The 19,183-nt window shown below is 37.4% G+C and overlaps 2 protein-coding genes and 1 non-coding gene across 4 annotated transcripts in view; 1 reads left to right on the top strand and 2 right to left on the bottom strand.

Moving 5' to 3' along the window:
* LOC592339 (hypoxia up-regulated protein 1) overlaps window positions 1-815 on the bottom strand; it is a 30,283-nt gene extending 29,468 nt beyond the window's left edge. The window contains exon 1 of the mRNA XM_030978217.1: window positions 683-815. The gene's annotated coding sequence lies outside the window, so the exon portion shown is untranslated. The remainder of the gene's footprint in view (window positions 1-682) is intronic.
* A 972-nt stretch (window positions 816-1,787) lies between these two features.
* On the bottom strand, window positions 1,788-1,928 carry LOC115921526. The gene has a single exon (XR_004062934.1). It is a non-coding gene; the product is annotated as a U4 spliceosomal RNA (small nuclear RNA).
* Window positions 1,929-6,069: 4,141 nt separating this feature from the next.
* LOC105437114 lies at window positions 6,070-10,306 on the top strand. 2 transcript variants are annotated; one of them, XM_030978216.1, is made up of 3 exons: window positions 6,070-6,396; window positions 7,999-8,159; window positions 9,287-10,306. In XM_030978216.1, exons 2-3 carry the CDS (start codon window positions 8,023-8,025, stop codon window positions 9,666-9,668), a joined length of 519 nt encoding a protein of 172 aa, XP_030834076.1. In that variant the 5' UTR covers window positions 6,070-6,396; window positions 7,999-8,022; the 3' UTR covers window positions 9,669-10,306. The 2 variants fall into 2 exon arrangements, with proteins under 2 accessions (XP_030834076.1, XP_030834075.1); XM_030978215.1 differs by having other exon boundaries at window positions 6,070-6,458.
* The last annotated feature ends 8,877 nt before the right edge of the window (window positions 10,307-19,183 follow it).

The following is a 19,183-nucleotide window of genomic DNA, read 5'->3' as shown; positions in this document are numbered from 1 at the left end:
AATTTATCAAAGCCACTGTCCAATGTTGGTCGGGTGTGGGAAAGTGTGATTTTGGACAAATTTGAGATGTTGTTTACCTACCTCTCCATGGGACCCTATGGGAGCAAATTAAGGCTCCCTCGAATAATATCATGAAAAAACATTTCGAGGGAGTCCTTAAGGCTAATAAAAGTACATAAAAAGTAGATCTAGACCCTCTAAATAAGTAAATAATTGTTAATGGATTTGTCAATGTCACTGTCACTAGTCAGCTTGTTCAACTGTTAGACGTTTGAGTTTGACGTTCGTCTTCAATTCAATTCAGTTTCAACTTTCACAGTTTAAGAAATTCAGTTTCAACTTTCCCAGTTTCAGAAATTCAGTTTTAACAGGTTTTGGAGAACTTGCTTTTCCATTACCGAATTTCGTTTTTTCTACTTTAGATCTAAATTAGATCTAGAACTATAGATCTACTATAATGAATAAACTCTTATCATATACAAGCACTTGCAAACGTTCTTACAAAGGCAAATCGAAACTCGAAAGACATTAATCTGTTAATAGAAAGGGTAACATAAAGTGGAACGTATGGGACTGATCAAGCTACTTGCAAGATTCAATCAAACTCTACACACACACAATCTCATCAGCAAATTTCACTATTTTATTTATAATTCTCATGAGTCAAACTTCACTCACTTACCTTGCAATTTATATCTCGCTTCTAGTGAATCTCAGAGAATGATCAAGTAAAAAACACTATGTTCCCGATTCGCCGGTGTCTCTCTTTTCTCTTTCGCTGTCTCTTTGCTAACACATGTTAAGTGAACGTGTACAAAAAGGTCATGGAGTGACCTCCGCGTATTGCAAAGTGGCGGATTGCTATTGGACATGAAAAGGGCTTGCTAAATCCACGTCATCGCAAACTCAATACTGCATAAATCATGTTTTCCTCGCCAAATTTCATCATTCTTTTTCTTCTTCTTTTTTCATTCTGCAGCAAAATCTACGTAATCAATCTTAACTGAGCATCTCCAATGATTAAAAATGTACGTGATTGATGAGTGGCTAGGCAGATCAAAAAGGGCCAAATAGCCTCACACCTTTTCGAGAGCTAACGAGCCCCAGGGTTTGAGGCGGTGTCGCTATAGATTTACCGTATCGTGTTTCAAAATATTAGTTTACGAGGGAATACTCTGTTAAAATTTAATTTACATGTGTTCATGTATTGATTAAGTCATTCTTGAAATACTAGATTGTCGTTCGTAGAAAACACAATATAAAAAATTCTCATCATACTCATAGTCTAGTCTCAACGCATCGCTAACTCAGTCAGTCAGTCATGTTTCTATTACCTGTGTTTTTCCTTGTGTTCTACTTTGTAATTATGTAAAAGCAGTTCAATGTTGCATATATTCGTCTGTAAATAGTTATGCAGAAATCAAGAAACGCCCTTGTCCGAATGGGAACTTTATAAATATAAAGTCCAATGCTTTTCAAAATCGGATATGATTAAACTGCTATATACCATTATCATTTTTCTTCACATTCATCATCACCATTTAATATTATAATTAGTAAGCGCGTCAATTCATTATCATCATTAATTATTAATCATGATGAGTGTGATGTTGCACTGTAATGTTGTATTGCTGCAGTATTTATCTTTATCTAAGCTGAGAGTTTGGGACGTATGCAGGTAGAATCATAATTTAATGCTCGCGGTGACGTGTCATGTATATATGAGAGATTATTAGATGTGGTTGATTATTTGTTGGTGTGATTCTTACTTTGGTTACATTGCAAGATCTCCTTGGAGATCTGGAAAAATTGCTACAGCCGACGGTATTTCACGTCGTCAGAGCGGGGTATTGGGATAAGTTTTCAACTAGCAATAATCGCGCCTCGGATAAACCTCATTGGCTACGATACTGCCTCTGCGCAAAGATAACGGGGAAGGTTTTGACACAAATTTAATAGAATTCGTATACGCACTAAAAACCAGTGACCGCTTCGTGAAACACCACTCTAAGTTGGCATTGATTGTTCATTATTTTTTACATATTCTGTGTATTTGTTATACTTGAAAGCTTAATTTAATACTAGTTTGAGGACATAATTTTGTATTCTGTGTTTTGTATCCAAATAAAGAGAGATTTAATCAAAATATGATAAGTAAGACTACACATCTGTCGGACAGTGCATCGCACTGTACGCACAGCGTCGGCACGTTCATATGCAAATAAGGTCATGTTTATTCATATACCGCTCCGTGTTCGCTTCGAGTTTTCTGTAGTCAGATGGTCGTAGAGGGACAAAATGAGTGTATTATTCGTCAGAAAATGAATAAAAACGCATGTGGAATAAAAGCAAAAATATCATAGCAACAAATAAAGAGGAAATAACTGGGGGATTAACATTTCAGTTCAAAGTATGTCTATACATATAATGTATTAATCTTACCACAATCATGACAATGGTTTGAGCATAAAAATAACGGTCTGCAATGTAAACAGTCCATCATTCAAACTCGACCCAGTGAGCTTCACTTGCTGACGACTGATGAGCTGCCAATCAAAGATCAGGGGCGCGTGCATGCCGGGGTGATCGTAGCCTCTTGTCGATGCCCTCGCGCTGTTGGAGTCTCTAAATTCTGACGAGCGAAGCGAGTCAGAGAAACCGAGGCGCTCGCGAGTCAGAATTTAGAGACTCCAACAGCGCGAGGGCATCGACAAGAGGCTAGGGTGATCGCCCCCAATGTCCAGTCGTCACTGTATATTTAGGTCCTCTAGGACTAAACACCGCAGTTACTGCCTTGGTCGTAAATCTTCAAAACAATCAGGAGTAACGGTCAAGCGGTCAGAGTTTTCACACAACATAATTATGGTTGACCTTGAGCAGTGATGACAGCTTAACCAGGGACAATGCCCGGGGGGCACTCTCAACATAGCTGGCTACAAAAAAAAAAAAAAGCGTCTACAAAAGGGTGTCTTTTTCAGCTATATGGTATGGCGTCGTCGACTAGTTTTATAATCTTCTTAAAGGGATCGTTTAACAATGTTAAATCTGAGATACACGGCCCTACGTGTTATCAGTGTCTGTGATATGGTGTAATATTGAAGCCCTAAAAAAAATGCGCTTCAAAATGATCAAGAAGTGCCTCAAAAAAGTAAAAATCTTTGAGTGACCGGTTTTACCATACTCGTTTTCCCCAATAGACTGTAGTGTTATGAAAACCGTCAGGCGAACGGTTTTAAAAATTTGTAATTTCAATCATAAATATCTTGATAATCAGACAGGCGATCGGCTTGTAAAAGCCATGGGGTTCCTGACTGACCTAAAGGTTTATAATTAACATTGCATCATGAGCTAAATCCAGAATTTTATTTCAGAATCTGAGACAAAGTTACCGGATCCCTTTAAAGGGACTTTGTAACATTGTTCAGATGAGAGAAAATGGTGCTACTTCAATGCTAAATGTATATTAAAGATAATCTCAAAGTTTGAGTGAAAAAAGACCACCATTATCGATTCCTTAATTCTCCCAACTATACTACAATCTAATGACATTTTGGGTGAATATAAATCGTCACCAAAGCAATGTATTGGCTCTATATACTATTCAAGATAGTATTTTCATGTATTTTCGGGCAAGAGGTCCGTCCTTCCGGCCCCCGAGTAAGAATATGCCCGTATGTCTATGTATACTATAGATTGAAAACAAATCCTCCTTTGATTTTTTTCTGGGTTGGGGTGACAGGAAGTTTATCAAAATCATGAAAGGGTATATATGCGTGACTTTGAAGAGGGGGGGGGGGAGCTGAAAAACGCTGATCTATGAGACTAAAGACCCCCCCCCCCCCCCCACACACACACACTCAGTGACTGCATGAGCCCATGCTATGCCACTGATAACATCGTACCTCATAATACAGAATTTATAGGATCTAGGAAAAATTGACAGACGGGTGCGAAGACAACAGCGGCGAGGGAGGGGCCCAATTCGTGAACAACGACTAAGCCGGCCGGCCGGCCGAATAAGCGGGGGGGGGGGAGGGGGGGGGGGGGGTAGTGAGCACTAATTTTTGTTTGTTTTTATTGTTGTTGGATCAACAGGGGAAGGGTAGACTATTTTTTAACTCAACACCCCCCCCCCCTTTAAGCAAAAAGAAAATACATATTACTTTTTTAAAACATTTTTTAGGCCAGGGGAGTGAGCCCGCTCCTCCCCCCCCCCTGGATCCGCCTCTGTAATGACCACACCACGCAGATACTCGTATAAAACAATCATGTCGATCTATTTTCTCATTCAGCTTTTCAACTCGTGAAATAAGTTGATACAGGGTGGATGTGCGCTGTATAAATATTCCAAATATATTATATGCTTCTAGATTGTTGGATTATAAGCGCCAGCACTTTTGAAGTTACTCTCCCCACCACCCGCCCAACCCCTATCTCATTCTATATCACTCTCTTTCTCTCTCTCTCTCGATCGACCCTACAATGTTAATTACATACCCGGATTCCATAATTTATCAAAATGTCAAAAGTGTTATAAGTTTAAAGCTGCATGTTCATAATTATACCAACTTCCCAGTCTAAATCATCTTTGCATTGTGAAGCGATAACTTATCCACATTATCACTCAGCTTCACTGCTAACATCTGTTTCGTGTCTATTTGGTCACACTTAATCCTGATAAACATAATAGTGTGGTACGGTATGTCACTGAAACAGCTCCCATAGGATTTGTGTGCCAAAGTTGATTTGTGTGCATTTTTGGATTCATTGGGGTCCAAGCTATCAGAAATTGATGGGGTTCAAATTTTCCCGAAGACACCAAATTTCCCTATTGCGCGTTATATATGCCATTTTGGCGCCCAATATGGAACCCCAGGAAATGAAGGAGATGTCTGAAAATTTGAACCCCATCATTTTTGGCCAATTGGGACCCTTTTGAAGCCAAAACAGCAAAAAAAAATCCTAAGGGATTAAATACCATACCGCACTATAAGTATAAGGACTGGTGCTGATTTATTGATTTTACGTTTCGGGCTACTTTATGGCGAGGAATATGCCTATATTTGACCTTTATTCGACTGCACGGTTCAGTACAACAATTCGTCCTTGTTTTCACGAAGTGACGGTAGTGAGGAAAATCGTAACGCAAAGTGAATGATTTTTTTCACTACCGTCACTTCGTGAAAACAGCGACGAATTATTGATCAAGCTGAATGAGAGTAGAAAACAGTTATAACCTGCGAGAGTTTCAATACTTCAAAACGACAGTTATGAAATGCACATAGGGCTATCATTACAAAGGTGTTTTTTTCTTCCAGTTTTGTGATATCAAATCTCATTTAGCTCACCACCGAGATCCGCGCGAATAATTGGTTGATGATCTATAACAGGGCTTTCTATAATAATACCAGTTTTCGCCAATCAGAGAACTGGAAAGATCGACGACCCTTCTAAGCCTTGCAGATCAAAATCCTAATTCAGAGCGCATATTTTGTGCTTAATTTCTTAATTTCGACGTCCTTTTAATGCACTGCCTTGAATGGACGTCACACGTACCAGTCCACGCAAATCTAAAAGTCCCTATTGTTGTCATGCACCACCGCACTATTGGCATTCCGTAAAATTTTAGGGATTCCCCATGACGTAATCAAGCGCACGCCCGCCCGCGCACCCCCGCCCGCTCGCCCGCACGATGTAGGGCGTGGCATTACGGGGTGTAAACCACACATATGCATACCGTAGGTGCATTACTATCCTGGCTGTGTATTAAAAGCTGTGCTATTGATTATCAACATTTCAAACACCACTGTACAAAACTCATCTAATTTTACTCAAAATTGGTACTTTAGTGACGATTGATAACACCTAAATAGCAGTAAAATATTGTTTTTTCAACTTTCCGATGTTAGAAAGAATAATTTAAAAATTCAAATTGTGAGTCCACTGTCAAACTTGCCGATCAACCGCATCGGCATAATTGTGTGCATCTGTGTTATGAGTGTTATGACTATTCATGTATTCAAATGCTGCCTATTAACACGTATTGCAGTGCTAGAAGTCAATACGCATTGACTCTCTATGCTTTGCGGGAGTGGTGTAGGGTCTAAACATGCAATCTCAATGTCGCAGTCATTGCGTCGTATTTTCAGCTAATTTCTCACTATTGACGAGGAATCTAATTGATTTGCATCATCCAAGCCAAGCTGCCCAAGCTGTGCCTGTAGACAGAAATGACACTTTCGTGAAATAGGAAACCATGCACCATTCGCTCCGATCCGCACGTACAGTAGCGCTTCACTGGGTCGTTTATAATTTTGTTTCCTTCTTCGAACTTCCCACCACGCCGGCCCTGGCCCTATAGCTTGTGCATGCGGCCGCACAAACTCGTCGTGCATCGTGAGTGCATGGTTTTCCAAACCACGACATATTATAGGCACTGAACATTACCATCTGATCTGGTAGTGGTAAATATATGGGGAAAACTTTCTTATAACTAACATTTGTCAACCTTCTTTATCTTTTAAGGCTTTATTGTTGACCCATGATTCTCGTATTAAATCATTATTTGTTTTTCTTTACACGTATTTCATTTTTGGTTTACCTTCATTTAATTACCAGAGAATCTAGCTAGGGCCTACAGGGCCATTACTCAAAACTGACATAAGTCTAAGTTCGTGGACGTCCCATTGAAACGTGTGTTATAGAATTAACACGTTTTTATCACGCATTCCTATGGCCAGTATGGATGTCATTGTAGAGTTTTGTACACAAACTTAGACTGATGACGGTTTCGAGCCCCGGCCGGCCGCGCGGCCTGGCCCTGGGCCCTGGAAGAATGCTGTTGATTGTAGTCATGCAAGCTTCCAGTTCCGACTCGTGTATTCATCCTTCTCATATCTTTTAAAGTTTGGTGTCTTTGCTTTGCTTTGTATTGTTTTTTATACCAACGATGCTCTGCTGTCTATATTTCACATTTTTAAAGTTTTTTTTTTAACATTGAGAATGAAAATAAAGACTGAACTAATACTAGTAATAATAGATCAAGTCTCTCATTGTATTCTCGGTGGAACAGCCTTTGATATAAAATACTGAACATTTCGGTCTACCCTAGCGCCTAGCTGTAGCCCAGCTTTTACTGTTGAAAGGAAAATCCAACCTTCATAGACAAATGCTCTGAAAGAAATCAGAAAAAAAAATCAAAAAGTGGATTGGTGGAAAGGAAGAAATTGAACAAAGCATGTAAAAGTTATTGATTTTTTAAAGTTGTAATCACTGTTAGTATGGGCGCAACAAATTGGCTGAATCAGTAAGGTTACTGTGACTGTATAGAGCCTGACAACTTTGCAATTTGTTTCAAAACACAAAATTGCTTGTGAATGTCAACTTTTCCAATGTGTTCTCAGAAGAGTCTTTTCTTTTTGAGAGGACCTATGATGGTGTGCTATCCATGATATATTTTGAGTAGTCCCCCAGTTAAGAATGAGAAGGGGAATAATGATTATTTTACTCACAACGAATGGAAGAGTACGTTGTTCTTGACTTAGTTAAATATGTCATAATCTACTGACAAAATTGCCAATATGAGATTCACACAGACTTAGTGATCTCATATTTCAAACATTCATAAGTCTCTTATTATTGGTCTGATTATGTTTCAACTTTCGCCTATCTGTATGGAAATCATCCAGGTATGTTATTTCTTTATATATATATATATATATATATATATATATATACACCCTATATTCTCCCAATATGACATTTAATTAGCTTAAATTCATTAACATTTTTAAATGTGTATTTTGTCTCTCTGAAGCAGAGATGCCCCCTCCCCTCCCCTTTGAATAAAGTTCAGTATTAAATTGCAAGAATCAAATCAAGAGGCAAATGTTTGGATGGGGGGGGGGGTGAAAAAGGTGAACTTTACACTGTACATGCATGTCACTAATAAAAGACGTTCACTTTGGTAAACAGAATCCCCCTTTATGTCAATTACAGGATGTCTTGCTGGGGATATCATTCATGTACCTTTCCAACGGACTGAGTTTCTGTCGAAAGAGAAGGACGTCTTGCACCATGGATGGATTCTGCCTTCTCTATCTGCTCATGATTCTCCTGAAGAAATCTGGTGATGTTGAAACCAACCCTGGACCAGACAGGTCAGTCTATATGTATTTGAAGCTTATTTCCAGTATTGCAACAGTGAGGAGCAGTAGGGATAATAAAGTACTTTTCTTTTTATCCCCTCGTCGACGAAGTCGGAGGGGATATAGTAATGCTGCCGTCCGTCTTTCCTTCCGTCCGTCCGTAACAAATTTGGTTTCCGATCGATCACTTTTGACAGATTTTAATAAAATTTGATATGAAGGTACACTATATCAAAATACAGGCTAAGTTCGATTTTGGAGTATGTAGGTCAAAGGTCATAGCTCATTAAATATGCGAAAATATACACATCTGGTTTCCGATCGATAACTTTAGTAATGTTTGACGGATTTTAATGAAATTTGATATGAAGGTTCATGGTATCAAAAAACAGCCTAAGTTCAATTTTGGAGTATGTAGGTCAAAGGTCATAGCTCATTAAATATGCGAATCTGGTTTCCATTCGATAACTTGAGTAATGTTTGACAAATTTTAATGAAATTTAATTTGAAGGTACATGGTATAAAAAAAAAGGTACAGCCTAAGTTCAATTTCTGAATATGTAGGTCAAAGGTGAAAGGTCATAGCTCATTAAATATGCAAAAACACCTAGTTATTATATGAAAATGTGGTTAACTTCCTTGCCTAGTAATATAATAGTATAGTCCAATGGAGGTAACTTGTTCTGACGGATTTGTACCCTGCGAGGGGATGCTATGCTTTGCGTCGACTTGTTATTATTCAAAAGCATAACACCCCATACATGTACATGCATGCAAAGTTTTCTTCCATAACTGCTTTGTGAGGTATAGCCTTGTGTGTTTATGCCTCAATATACTTTTAAATACATCTTCTTCGTACATGTAAATGTAGCTTAATAATATCAGGTAGGTATGCGTATGAAACTGCAGGAACTAGTAACAGTGGTCAACTGCAGGAGCTAGTGTACATATTTGAAGTTTATTTTAGAGTACAGTAGTTTATTCTTCCATGTAGTTAGTTGTACAGTCTTTTTGGCCTAAATGGTCATCAGCAACTGAACTAAACTTACTGAGTATGAAGATAGGTAGTGCTGAAATGAATGTACAGTAGGGCTGACAACACAATAAGAGATATTTGATGAAATGTGTTTTTATTACAGGATTGTCAGTGAGGCAGAATTCATAAAGCTGTCTAAGCTAATTGAACCTAGCTACTACAAAGAGGTGGGCGTTAACCTGGAGATTTCCAATGCAGAGCTTGGTCAAATCATCATGCAGCATTTGCAACATACCAATGATGCATTGATGACAGTGTTCACGAGATGGAGAGACAAACAGCCTCCAGGTACAGACATCAGGACTCTTCTTGCAGAGGGATTAGAAAGAAGTGACTTGGGATCTCTCTCTGGTGAACTACTCGCTGGCAGTCTAGTCCCCAAAAGGACAGGTGAGAATAAAAAGCAAATCATGTCGGCTGCCCTCCAAAGGGCCCTTACTGCTATTGCTAATGGGTTGCTCTTGCAGGCAGCCAGCAAACACTGATTTGACACTTTCTCATTTGGTACAAATAGGATTATTTAAAGCAGGACATCCCATTAGATGAACAGCCCACAAGACTGATACTGCCGGTCTGCATGGTGAACCCTCAAAATAGTTATCAGAACCTCCATGAGACTGACATGTCAGTGTAATGGGCTGTCAGTCCATGGGTCGTTGGTCTCATGGGCCTTCTGAAAACTTTTCAGAAAGTTTGCTAGACAGATATTGTGGGTCTTGTGCGCTGTCAGGATCATGGGCTGTGGCCATTAATACATGGTTACAGACCCACCCACTTTGTGCTGCGTAAGGGAGATGATGAAATTAGTTTTACATGAAGCTGTACAAGGATTGTCATTCAAATTTCTTGCATTTCAAGCCCAGCCACTTTCTGACTTCTTTTCTCCAAGTCATGCTCATATTTTGACACCAATTTTATCAAAATTGTACCGTGACACAGTCGTTTTTATCTTTTGTGACCTTATATGTCAGCCCCAAAATGGAGAATTTCTGATTTTTGTATACAAAACAAAATGAAAACTACATTTCTCTCAGTACTTTGTATATCGCGTAGGTAAATTGTTCTTTAGGCTGTAATTCATTGGGTGTATAGGGTTTGTCATTATTGTCCACACTGTGAGCGATGGAAATTAATGATATTTACATATTATATACATGTATGGATACAAAAATAGATATGTACCTGTAAAGACGTTCATACACAAAGACAAATTCTATTGATATACTTTTAAGTTAGAAAAGAAAAAAAACATAGACATGTCAGCATCAACAATAGTATATGGTACGCTCAAAAATGAAGACAGGACTAGGTTTCCGCTTGGTTGTATATGAACTCAACGATATGCCAGTTGAGCTATTTTATTCAACCTGAAAGTAGAATAAAAATAAGCATCCTCAGTATACATGTCTATAACACATAAAATGTACTGAACTAAATCAGTATGCATTTATCCGGTAATGTATAATCAAAAGCCTTAAATAGCATTCATTAAAAGTCTTGACTCTATATCCAAAAACTCTCTAAAAGGCCTAAACCCCCATTAATCTCTACGTCAAAATAACATATCTTGACTGAAATACTGCTTTCATAAAAACCCGAGTAACCAAGGTCCTCAGCCTAGATAAATTCCTAGTCAAGACTACCTTTAAATATATGCTTAATAAATAAATCCCATCTTACTCAAAGTATGTCAAACTTGTCTTTCTTATTTAGACTCATTGAACTTTCATTATAAATTCCCAAAAACCTGACTGTAATTCAGTCTTTTTCTTTCATAACTCTGATTTATCCGACACTTATTTCATATGTCAATACCATACCAATATTTATAATTTGTCAACTAAAACAACCTTAAATCAACCTCTGACTAATGTCATTATAAGTCGGTGATTTAATAAGCACAAAATCCCTCTTTATAAATGTGTGAATTAAACATTAACTAAATACCGCACATACTTTCAATGTAAACGTACACATTACGCTGCACACTTCTATACACATTAACATGCACATTACTAACACATCTTCATACTCGAATGTGACACCAAATAATCATTAATTTCCACCAATTCATTATCATACACTTTATAATATCTTATCCAAGCTTTACTCACTTGTTTTGCGGAAATTGCTAGCGACTCTGAAATACCGTTGCCATTTTCCTAAACCTGGAATTCTGGCCTCTAAATAAGCATCTGAAATGATATGTCAGACCACATCCGTGGAAAAATGTGCTCTGCAACGTATACACTTACTTGACCCTAGAAGTAGGTCAGGGTCAATACGGTATCTTGCAAAAATCTTGGAAAAAACAAATAACTTTCATGTTTCGCTGAAACAGTATACATGTACGATATGTAGAAATTGAACTGCAAAGAAGATAAATTATCATCTGTTCTCATTGAATCTTGGTCCAGAGAACATCTTCAAACAGCGGGACTAAACAAATGTAAAGTTAACAAACAATAAATACATTTGTTCTTATGTTGTTCATGTCTATGTTATGAATATCCTCAAACAAAACATTTTGAGATTCAGGAAAATTGTTACATTTTTGTTTCTAAATGTAAAGGTGCACCTGTTACAATGCCAAGAGCACAGGCCCAACCACTTTCTCCTGACCTGATCAAGAGATGTGCAGATGATTTCAAATCCAAATACCGGACAACTCTCTGTAAGATTAGAGCTGATCCTCTCATCCCAATTTCCGTTGTGCAATTTGACGACATGTACACAAACCTTGTCCTGGCAGAGGAATATCGACAACTCAAGCGACCACTTGAGTACAAGAATCTCTTTGTTCTCAAAGTCAATGGAGAGTTCCCCAACCGGATCATGGTTCAGGGAGAGGCTGGGGCTGGAAAGACAACATTCTGTGCTAAGATTGCCTGGGACTGGATAAATGGCAGTCCTGTTCTCCCAAAGTTTGTATGGGTACTTGTTGTCCCTTTGCGTGAAGCCAAGCAATACACGATCGGTGAGATTGCCAAGTCGTATCTCTCCAAGGACAACCCATCAACAGCCTGCCAGATCACTGAGTACATTCGTTCAAATCCAAAAGATGTATTCATTGCGTTTGATGGATTAGATGAGTTTGATGGCAAGGTTGTACAGGAAGGGGAAGCGGGTTCAGAGTCAGAATGTCACCAGCCAAAGTCTGCTGATCAAACCAAGGCAAGATCAAAATCAAGGATGAACAAGAATGTGTGGCCAAAGTTAATGCAGCCAAAGTCATCGAGCCAAACAAGTGCCACTTACCAGCCAAGAGTCCACAGTGCAGAGGCAAGTGGAAGTTCTCCAGAGAGAGGTGACATTAATATAAGAGACATTCTTCGTTCAGATGAACTTGCTGCTTGTCCGGTATTGGTGACAAGTCGCCCATGGAAGGTCACAGCGATTAGGTGGAATGATAGTCTGAGCAAACAGTACACTTTCATGCATGTGGAAGGTTTTAGCAAGGAGAATGTGGAGGATTACATTCACAAGTACTTTGAAGAAGATGAGGCCACAGCAGATCAGCTTATCCAGCTAATCAAAGACAATGACATCATATCTGAGAATATGGCCCCGTATCCTATCTACATAGCTATGCTCTGTCTTATGTGGAGAGAACTTGGTGACAAAAAACGAGAAAAGTTTAAGTCATTTCAAACCTTTTCTCAAATATTTGATGAAATGTTTGAATTCTTGAAGGTACATTATGCTCAGAAAGAGATCACAGATTTAGGGAGCCCATCATTCAAAGACTATCTCTCTCAAATTGAGAAGCTCATGGAACCAGTTGCCAAAGTTGCTTTCATTGGGCTACAAGAAAAAACGCTAATTTTCAAAGAAGATGATTTTGGACAGTGCTCAGACTCCATGGAAACAGCCTGTAGAGTAGGGGTGTTATCTCAGGAGAAAAAATTGTCATCTAGATATGATAAGAGCAGTCTGTTCCTACAGTCTACTATCTTCTTTCCTCACAAACTCTTTCAGGAGTACATGGCTGGGGTCCATCTTGCTTCCCTGTATGAATTAGATCACAATGAATTCAACAGGCTGATTGAGCAAGTAGTGCTGCCTAGGAAGGAAGAGTTTAGGTATCTCCTGTACTTCACTGTATCACGGGACAAAACCATAGCAAACCATGTCATGAAATGCATGGTACAAGGTGATACCCGAAACCAAAGGGACAGGAATTTCTTGGTTGATGTATCCTTTGAGAGTCAGGACCTAGATACCGCAGCCTTGGTGACAAGTGGAGAGCAATCTGTGTTAAGAATAGACACATATATGAAAGCACACACCGTAGCAGGTTATGCATTCACTGGAATACATTTTGATGTGGTAAGTATACATACATTTACAAGTAAGCACAAATCAATTGTGGATTTATAGACACACATGTTTTATTAATGGAACAATAATATGCATATTTCCCACTCTCTAACATCTATTACCTAGTACATGTACCTGATAATCTGAACTCTAATTAATACTAATGATCTTCTAAAGTGGCCAAACACTTATGATGGTATTGACTTGCTATTGTTTGCCTTCATCCAGATCAGGCAATGTGATACTACTTGGGAAATATAGTTTCACATACCCATCACTGGTATAGGCATATATTTTTTTTATTTTTTGAATAAGTTTTATTAGACTACCAACCCTATTCTGGTCAGAAAATAAGCCATCTTGAAATGGCATTCTGCACAGCAGTTTTGCGGCAACCTTTCCTATTGTTGATTTGATGCTCAAACAGGGTAACCCTTTCCATGGAGGGTCAATTTGGAGGCTCTTTGAAAATGGCCTTTCTTGCCATGCTGCATTACAGACAATATGTTATACAAGACCTTCCTGTGCAAAAAAAAATAGATCATAGCACTACTCTCTAATGATATGGACCACTTTAAAAAAACATTCTGTAAGCTTTCAATGTGACAATTTTGGTGCAGGACCAGTGACAGAAGCATTGACAAAATTCCAGGTGGGGACTATAGCAATGGACTCTGATTTTCTCATGTCATAACTTTGTGTTTATTTTTTGATATTTTGTTGTTTTGTTTTAAGATCATGCTTGAGGTGATTACTAGAGAATGTGGACCAACCATATCACATGATGTGGCGGAGATTATATGCTCTGCTCCCTCTCTAGAGGATGTTTCACTAAGGAGTACATCCTTCCACAGTGACTTCTATGTATTTCTTGATAAAGAAGGAAACAAGTCAAATGTGAGTGAAAATACATATTGCAATGTCTTAGTCTAGACTATTGTGGGGGGGGGGGGGAGCGCTTTTTCAAGATACAGAACATCAATCCTTTGAAAATCTAAGACATCACTGCGATTTTGGTTGGAAATAAAGTTAGGTTGGGTCAGAAATTCATGTTGTCCTCTAGTTGCCCCTTTAGTTGCCATGGCAACTTTCATGGCAAAATAAATATAAAAAGGAGGAATTTTCTCAAATTGACAGATTAAATTTAAGAGGAAATGAAGGTTACGAATGCATTTATTATTTACACGTTTTTGAAATTTCTTTGTACTGCTTGGAAATGGAAATATCGGTACATGTAAATACATGTTATTTGTTACCTTTAAACTCTATGAATTTCATTCTTTAAATGTTTTTACAACATCTCGTGATTATATTCTAACAAATCTTGATAGTTTTATCTTTGCATTATTATACTGTATGGATTTTTTCATATGAAATGTATTCAGGTACTCATAGTGACTGTTGTCATATAATATTTCTTGTATTATTTGTATACTGTATTGCAACTAATGACATAAGTGTTCTTGTTCTTCTTGTCAGGTGGGCTGTATCTAATACAGACCACCTTATAATTTTGTTAAAATCGCCTTTATTTATTTATTTCTTTATTTCTTTATTTTTCTCATTTCCACCCACTTTTTTGTTAGCAAGATAACTTTGTAATGGTTCTATCAAATGCTTTGATATTTGGCACACATATGTATAGGTATATGAACAAAACACGGTAATGTTTTCAACCTTGACCTTGACTGATGACGTCATCTAGGCGCCATTTTGTGAAATTTTCTGAAAATCAACTCATGATCATATCTTCATAACCAAAGGTTATTTCTCCTTTATATTTATCATGATCAAGGTCAATATCAGTCCGGTCAATTTCAGGTAAAAAAACGCGTGCGTGCGCGTACGTCCGCGGGTCAGTGCGCGCGCAAAATTTAAAAATGCTCAAAGTCGTCTCAAATTTATTTTGCATACGTTTCAAGTCATTTTAAGCATTTTATTAAAAATCGCACACACGCGCGTAACACCATTACAAAACATAGAATCGCCATTTTTTTTTCTTTCATGATATTTCTCATATTTTTTCGAGGAATTTGATACCATTTTTATCTCTTTATGACCATTAATAACAAGATGAGCGTCAATTCAAGATAAATGTCTGTGCGCGCGAGCTCTTTTAATACATAGCATATATTGGCAAAAACATGCCTATACAAAAATCCATTATAGCTCTTTGGAATGAGCAGTGACCTTCAATTTGTTTTCATATTTAGATTCAGTATGAGTCGGAGATATGATTCCATGTCTCATTTGGCCATTAAGTGTATCGTGACATCATCATAATGGCCTTGGAACTCAAAATACGAATTTGCATATTATGACGTCAGCATATTTATGGAAAATCGATTGTATCTCTGTAAATATTGATCGATTTTCTTCCAAATTTCGATATGTTGTAGCTAAGACAATTCTCTACAAGCTCAGTCACACCATTTTTCATTTTGATTACGTCATTATAGTAAAACTTACGATTAAGGGCACATATCAGAAATTTCTTAAGTTGCGTGTTATGCCTATGGAAGGTGAATTTCGTTCACATCATTAATCTACATGACATTGTTTTTTAGCAGTATCTCGCTTATTTTTGCTCTATTTTGTTTCAAATTTTAGTTGACCAGCCCACCTATACTTGTTCCAAACAAGTATTATATGTCTAGTTATTAGGTGATACGTACGTAGACGTATCACCTTTTGATTTCGTCAAGATTTTTATTATTTATTTATTTATTATTATTCTTCCTCGAATTTGTTCGCAGGATATCTCAAGACTGAACGAAGCCATTGTTATGAATCTTTCAATGATGATAGATCTTAGTCTAACTTAGAACTGCGTGACTTTTCAAAGACTCAAAGTCATCGTGACGTCATCCAGGCGCCATTTTGTGAAAATCAACTAATGATCATATCTTTATAACGAATAATAATTTTTCATTCATATTTATCATGATTAAGATCAATATCCGTCCGGTCAAGTTGAGGTCAATAAACGTGCGTAAATGCGCGCGTGCGCGCTCGTCCGCGCGCGCAAAAATTAAAAATGCTCTAAATCATCCCAAATTTTTTTTGCATACGTTTCAGGCCATATGGAGCTTTTGATAAAAAAATTACGCACACGCGCATGCGCACGCGTTTTCGCGCGTACTGGCATTTTGCAACATAGAATCGCCGATTTTTTTCTGTCATCATATTCGGTACATTTTTCCAAGCATTTTGATAATTTGTTCACCTTTTATTAACGCAATGAGCGTCCGTCAAAGTTGACAGCACGCGCGGATTTGCGTTATCTTTATCCACAATACATGGGCAAAAACATGCCTATATAAAATTCATTGTAACTCTTTAGAATAGATAGAAACTCCTAATATTTTGTCATATTTAGATAGATTATGAGTCGGAGATATGATTTCATGTCTCATTTGATCCTCAATTAACTCATGACGTCATCATAATGGCCTCCAAACTCAAAATTTTAATTTGCATATTATGACGTCAGCATATTTTTGGAAAATTGATTGTATCTCTGTAAATATGGATCAATTTTCTTTTTAATTTTGATATGTTCTAGCTGAGACAATTTTCTACAAATGTAATGTTCACAATTTTTATTTTTGACAAAAGTATCATGGTGTATTTTTGCGATTAAAGGAGGCATGTCAATTTTTCGCATTTTGCGTGTATTCTCTATGGGACATGACTTTTTCTCAAAACTGGATTCTACACTCCTGTCTTTCGCGAGCAAAATCTCCGTTGTTTTAGCTTAGTTTTCGCTGAGCTTCGGATATGTTGTAGCTGAGACAATGAGCTATCACAAGTGTGCCCTTTATTTTTCGATTAGATGCCGGGATCATGCTCATATTTCACTTGCAAAGTAGGATTTCTGAATTCCATTTCCTGTTTACGTGTAATCGCTATGGGAGATGTTTTGGTATATCGGTAACGCACTTGACTTCCAACCTCGAGATCCCTGGTTAGAGTCCGGGTGTCTCCAACACTTTTTTTTTCACTTTTTTTTCCTTTTGACCTTCACTGTACCATCTCCTTTGATTATTTAAACACGTAGATTCGCAAATAATGTCATAAATAACCCTTTTTACTTTATTATTACCCTATTTTCACTTAATCCATTACTTTTTGCGTGTAATCCCTATGGGAAATAACTTTTTCTCAAATCTGGAGTCTACATTCCTGTCTTTTGCGAGCAATATCGCCGTTATTTCGGCTTGGATTTTGTTGATTTTTGAGTATGTTGTAGCTGAGATTATATGCTATCTAAATCAACCCTCATTTTTTCAATAAGATGTCATGATCGCGCTCATGATCATGATCATGATCATCACGATCATCATTATCATAATGATGCTAATCATTTATCAATTACATTTTCATTTCTTTGAATAAGATAAAATCGTCAAAAGGTGTTCTTCATGATGTAAATTAGAGTCAAATGTGTAACTGGTTACTGCACAGGGTCAAAGGTCATATATTGTTTCAATCTATCTTCCCTAGATCCATGATGATCAAGGAGACACAATTTAATCTTGACATATGAATAGATCATAATGGGAGAAGCATATGAATGGGAGAAGCAAAATAATATATCGTGTAATGCATTATTCGTTATGTAAACCATTATCATACGTATCACCTAATTCGTCTAAGTGACGAATTAAAGTCTAGTTATTCTTGTTGTTATTATCCCGTCGCCGACGAAGTCAGATGGGATATAGTAACGCTGCCGTCCGTCCTTCCGTCAGTCCTTCCTTCTGTCCTTCCGTCAGTCCTTCCTTCCGTCCGTTCTTAACAAATTTGATTTCCAATCGACAACTTCAGTAATGTTTGACAGATTTTAATGAAATTTGATATGAAGGTACATGATATCAAAATGCAGGCTAATTTCGATTTCGGAGTATGTAGGTCAAAGGTCATAGCTCATAAAATATTTGAATCTGGTTTCCATTCGATATCTTGAGTAATGTTTGACGAATTTTAATGAAATTTGATATGAAGGTACATGATATTAAAATGCAGGCTAATTTCGATTTCGGAGTATGTAGGTCAAAGGTCATAGCTCATTAAATATGCGAATCTGGTTTTCATTCGATAACTTGAGTAATGTTTGACAAAGTTTAATGAAATTTGATATGAAGGTACATGGTATCAAAACACAGCCTAAGTTTAATTTCCCAGTATGTAGGTCAAGGGTCATAGCTCATTAAATATGTGTATCTGGTTTCCGATCCATAACTTTTGTATTGTTTGACGGATTTTGATATACTAAAATCTATTTCTAAATCTAGATTCAGTGTACTTTTAAGCACAGCTACATGTACAGACCCTCCATATTCATGTATAATGAATACTTTCAGTCGTGAATGTATAGCACATATGCAATGTCACTGATGTGTCTAAATAATAAACCAGGGTGATAGTTCTTTCAATATTTATTTGATTCTCCGAACCCAAATGCAGCTCAATTAAATATAACCAGTCATATGAGTTAATAAATACATTCTAAAATGATGAACATCAACCAAAGTTCACATAGAGGCGTAAGTGGTCCAGTGCATAAGTCTCTGTACAGTTATAGCGATCAGGCATGGGGTTCAAATCCCTGCAGTTTATAGCACTAATGTTGTTTGGTAAGATATATGTAGTATGTAGTCACTTTAAATGCACCCTG

The sequence above is a fragment of the Strongylocentrotus purpuratus genome, unplaced genomic scaffold (genome assembly GCF_000002235.5).
Source record: "Strongylocentrotus purpuratus isolate Spur 01 unplaced genomic scaffold, Spur_5.0 spur5_scaffold_1, whole genome shotgun sequence".
Taxonomy (NCBI): domain Eukaryota; kingdom Metazoa; phylum Echinodermata; class Echinoidea; order Camarodonta; family Strongylocentrotidae; genus Strongylocentrotus; species Strongylocentrotus purpuratus.
This window is presented reverse-complemented; position numbering and strand designations above follow the sequence as displayed.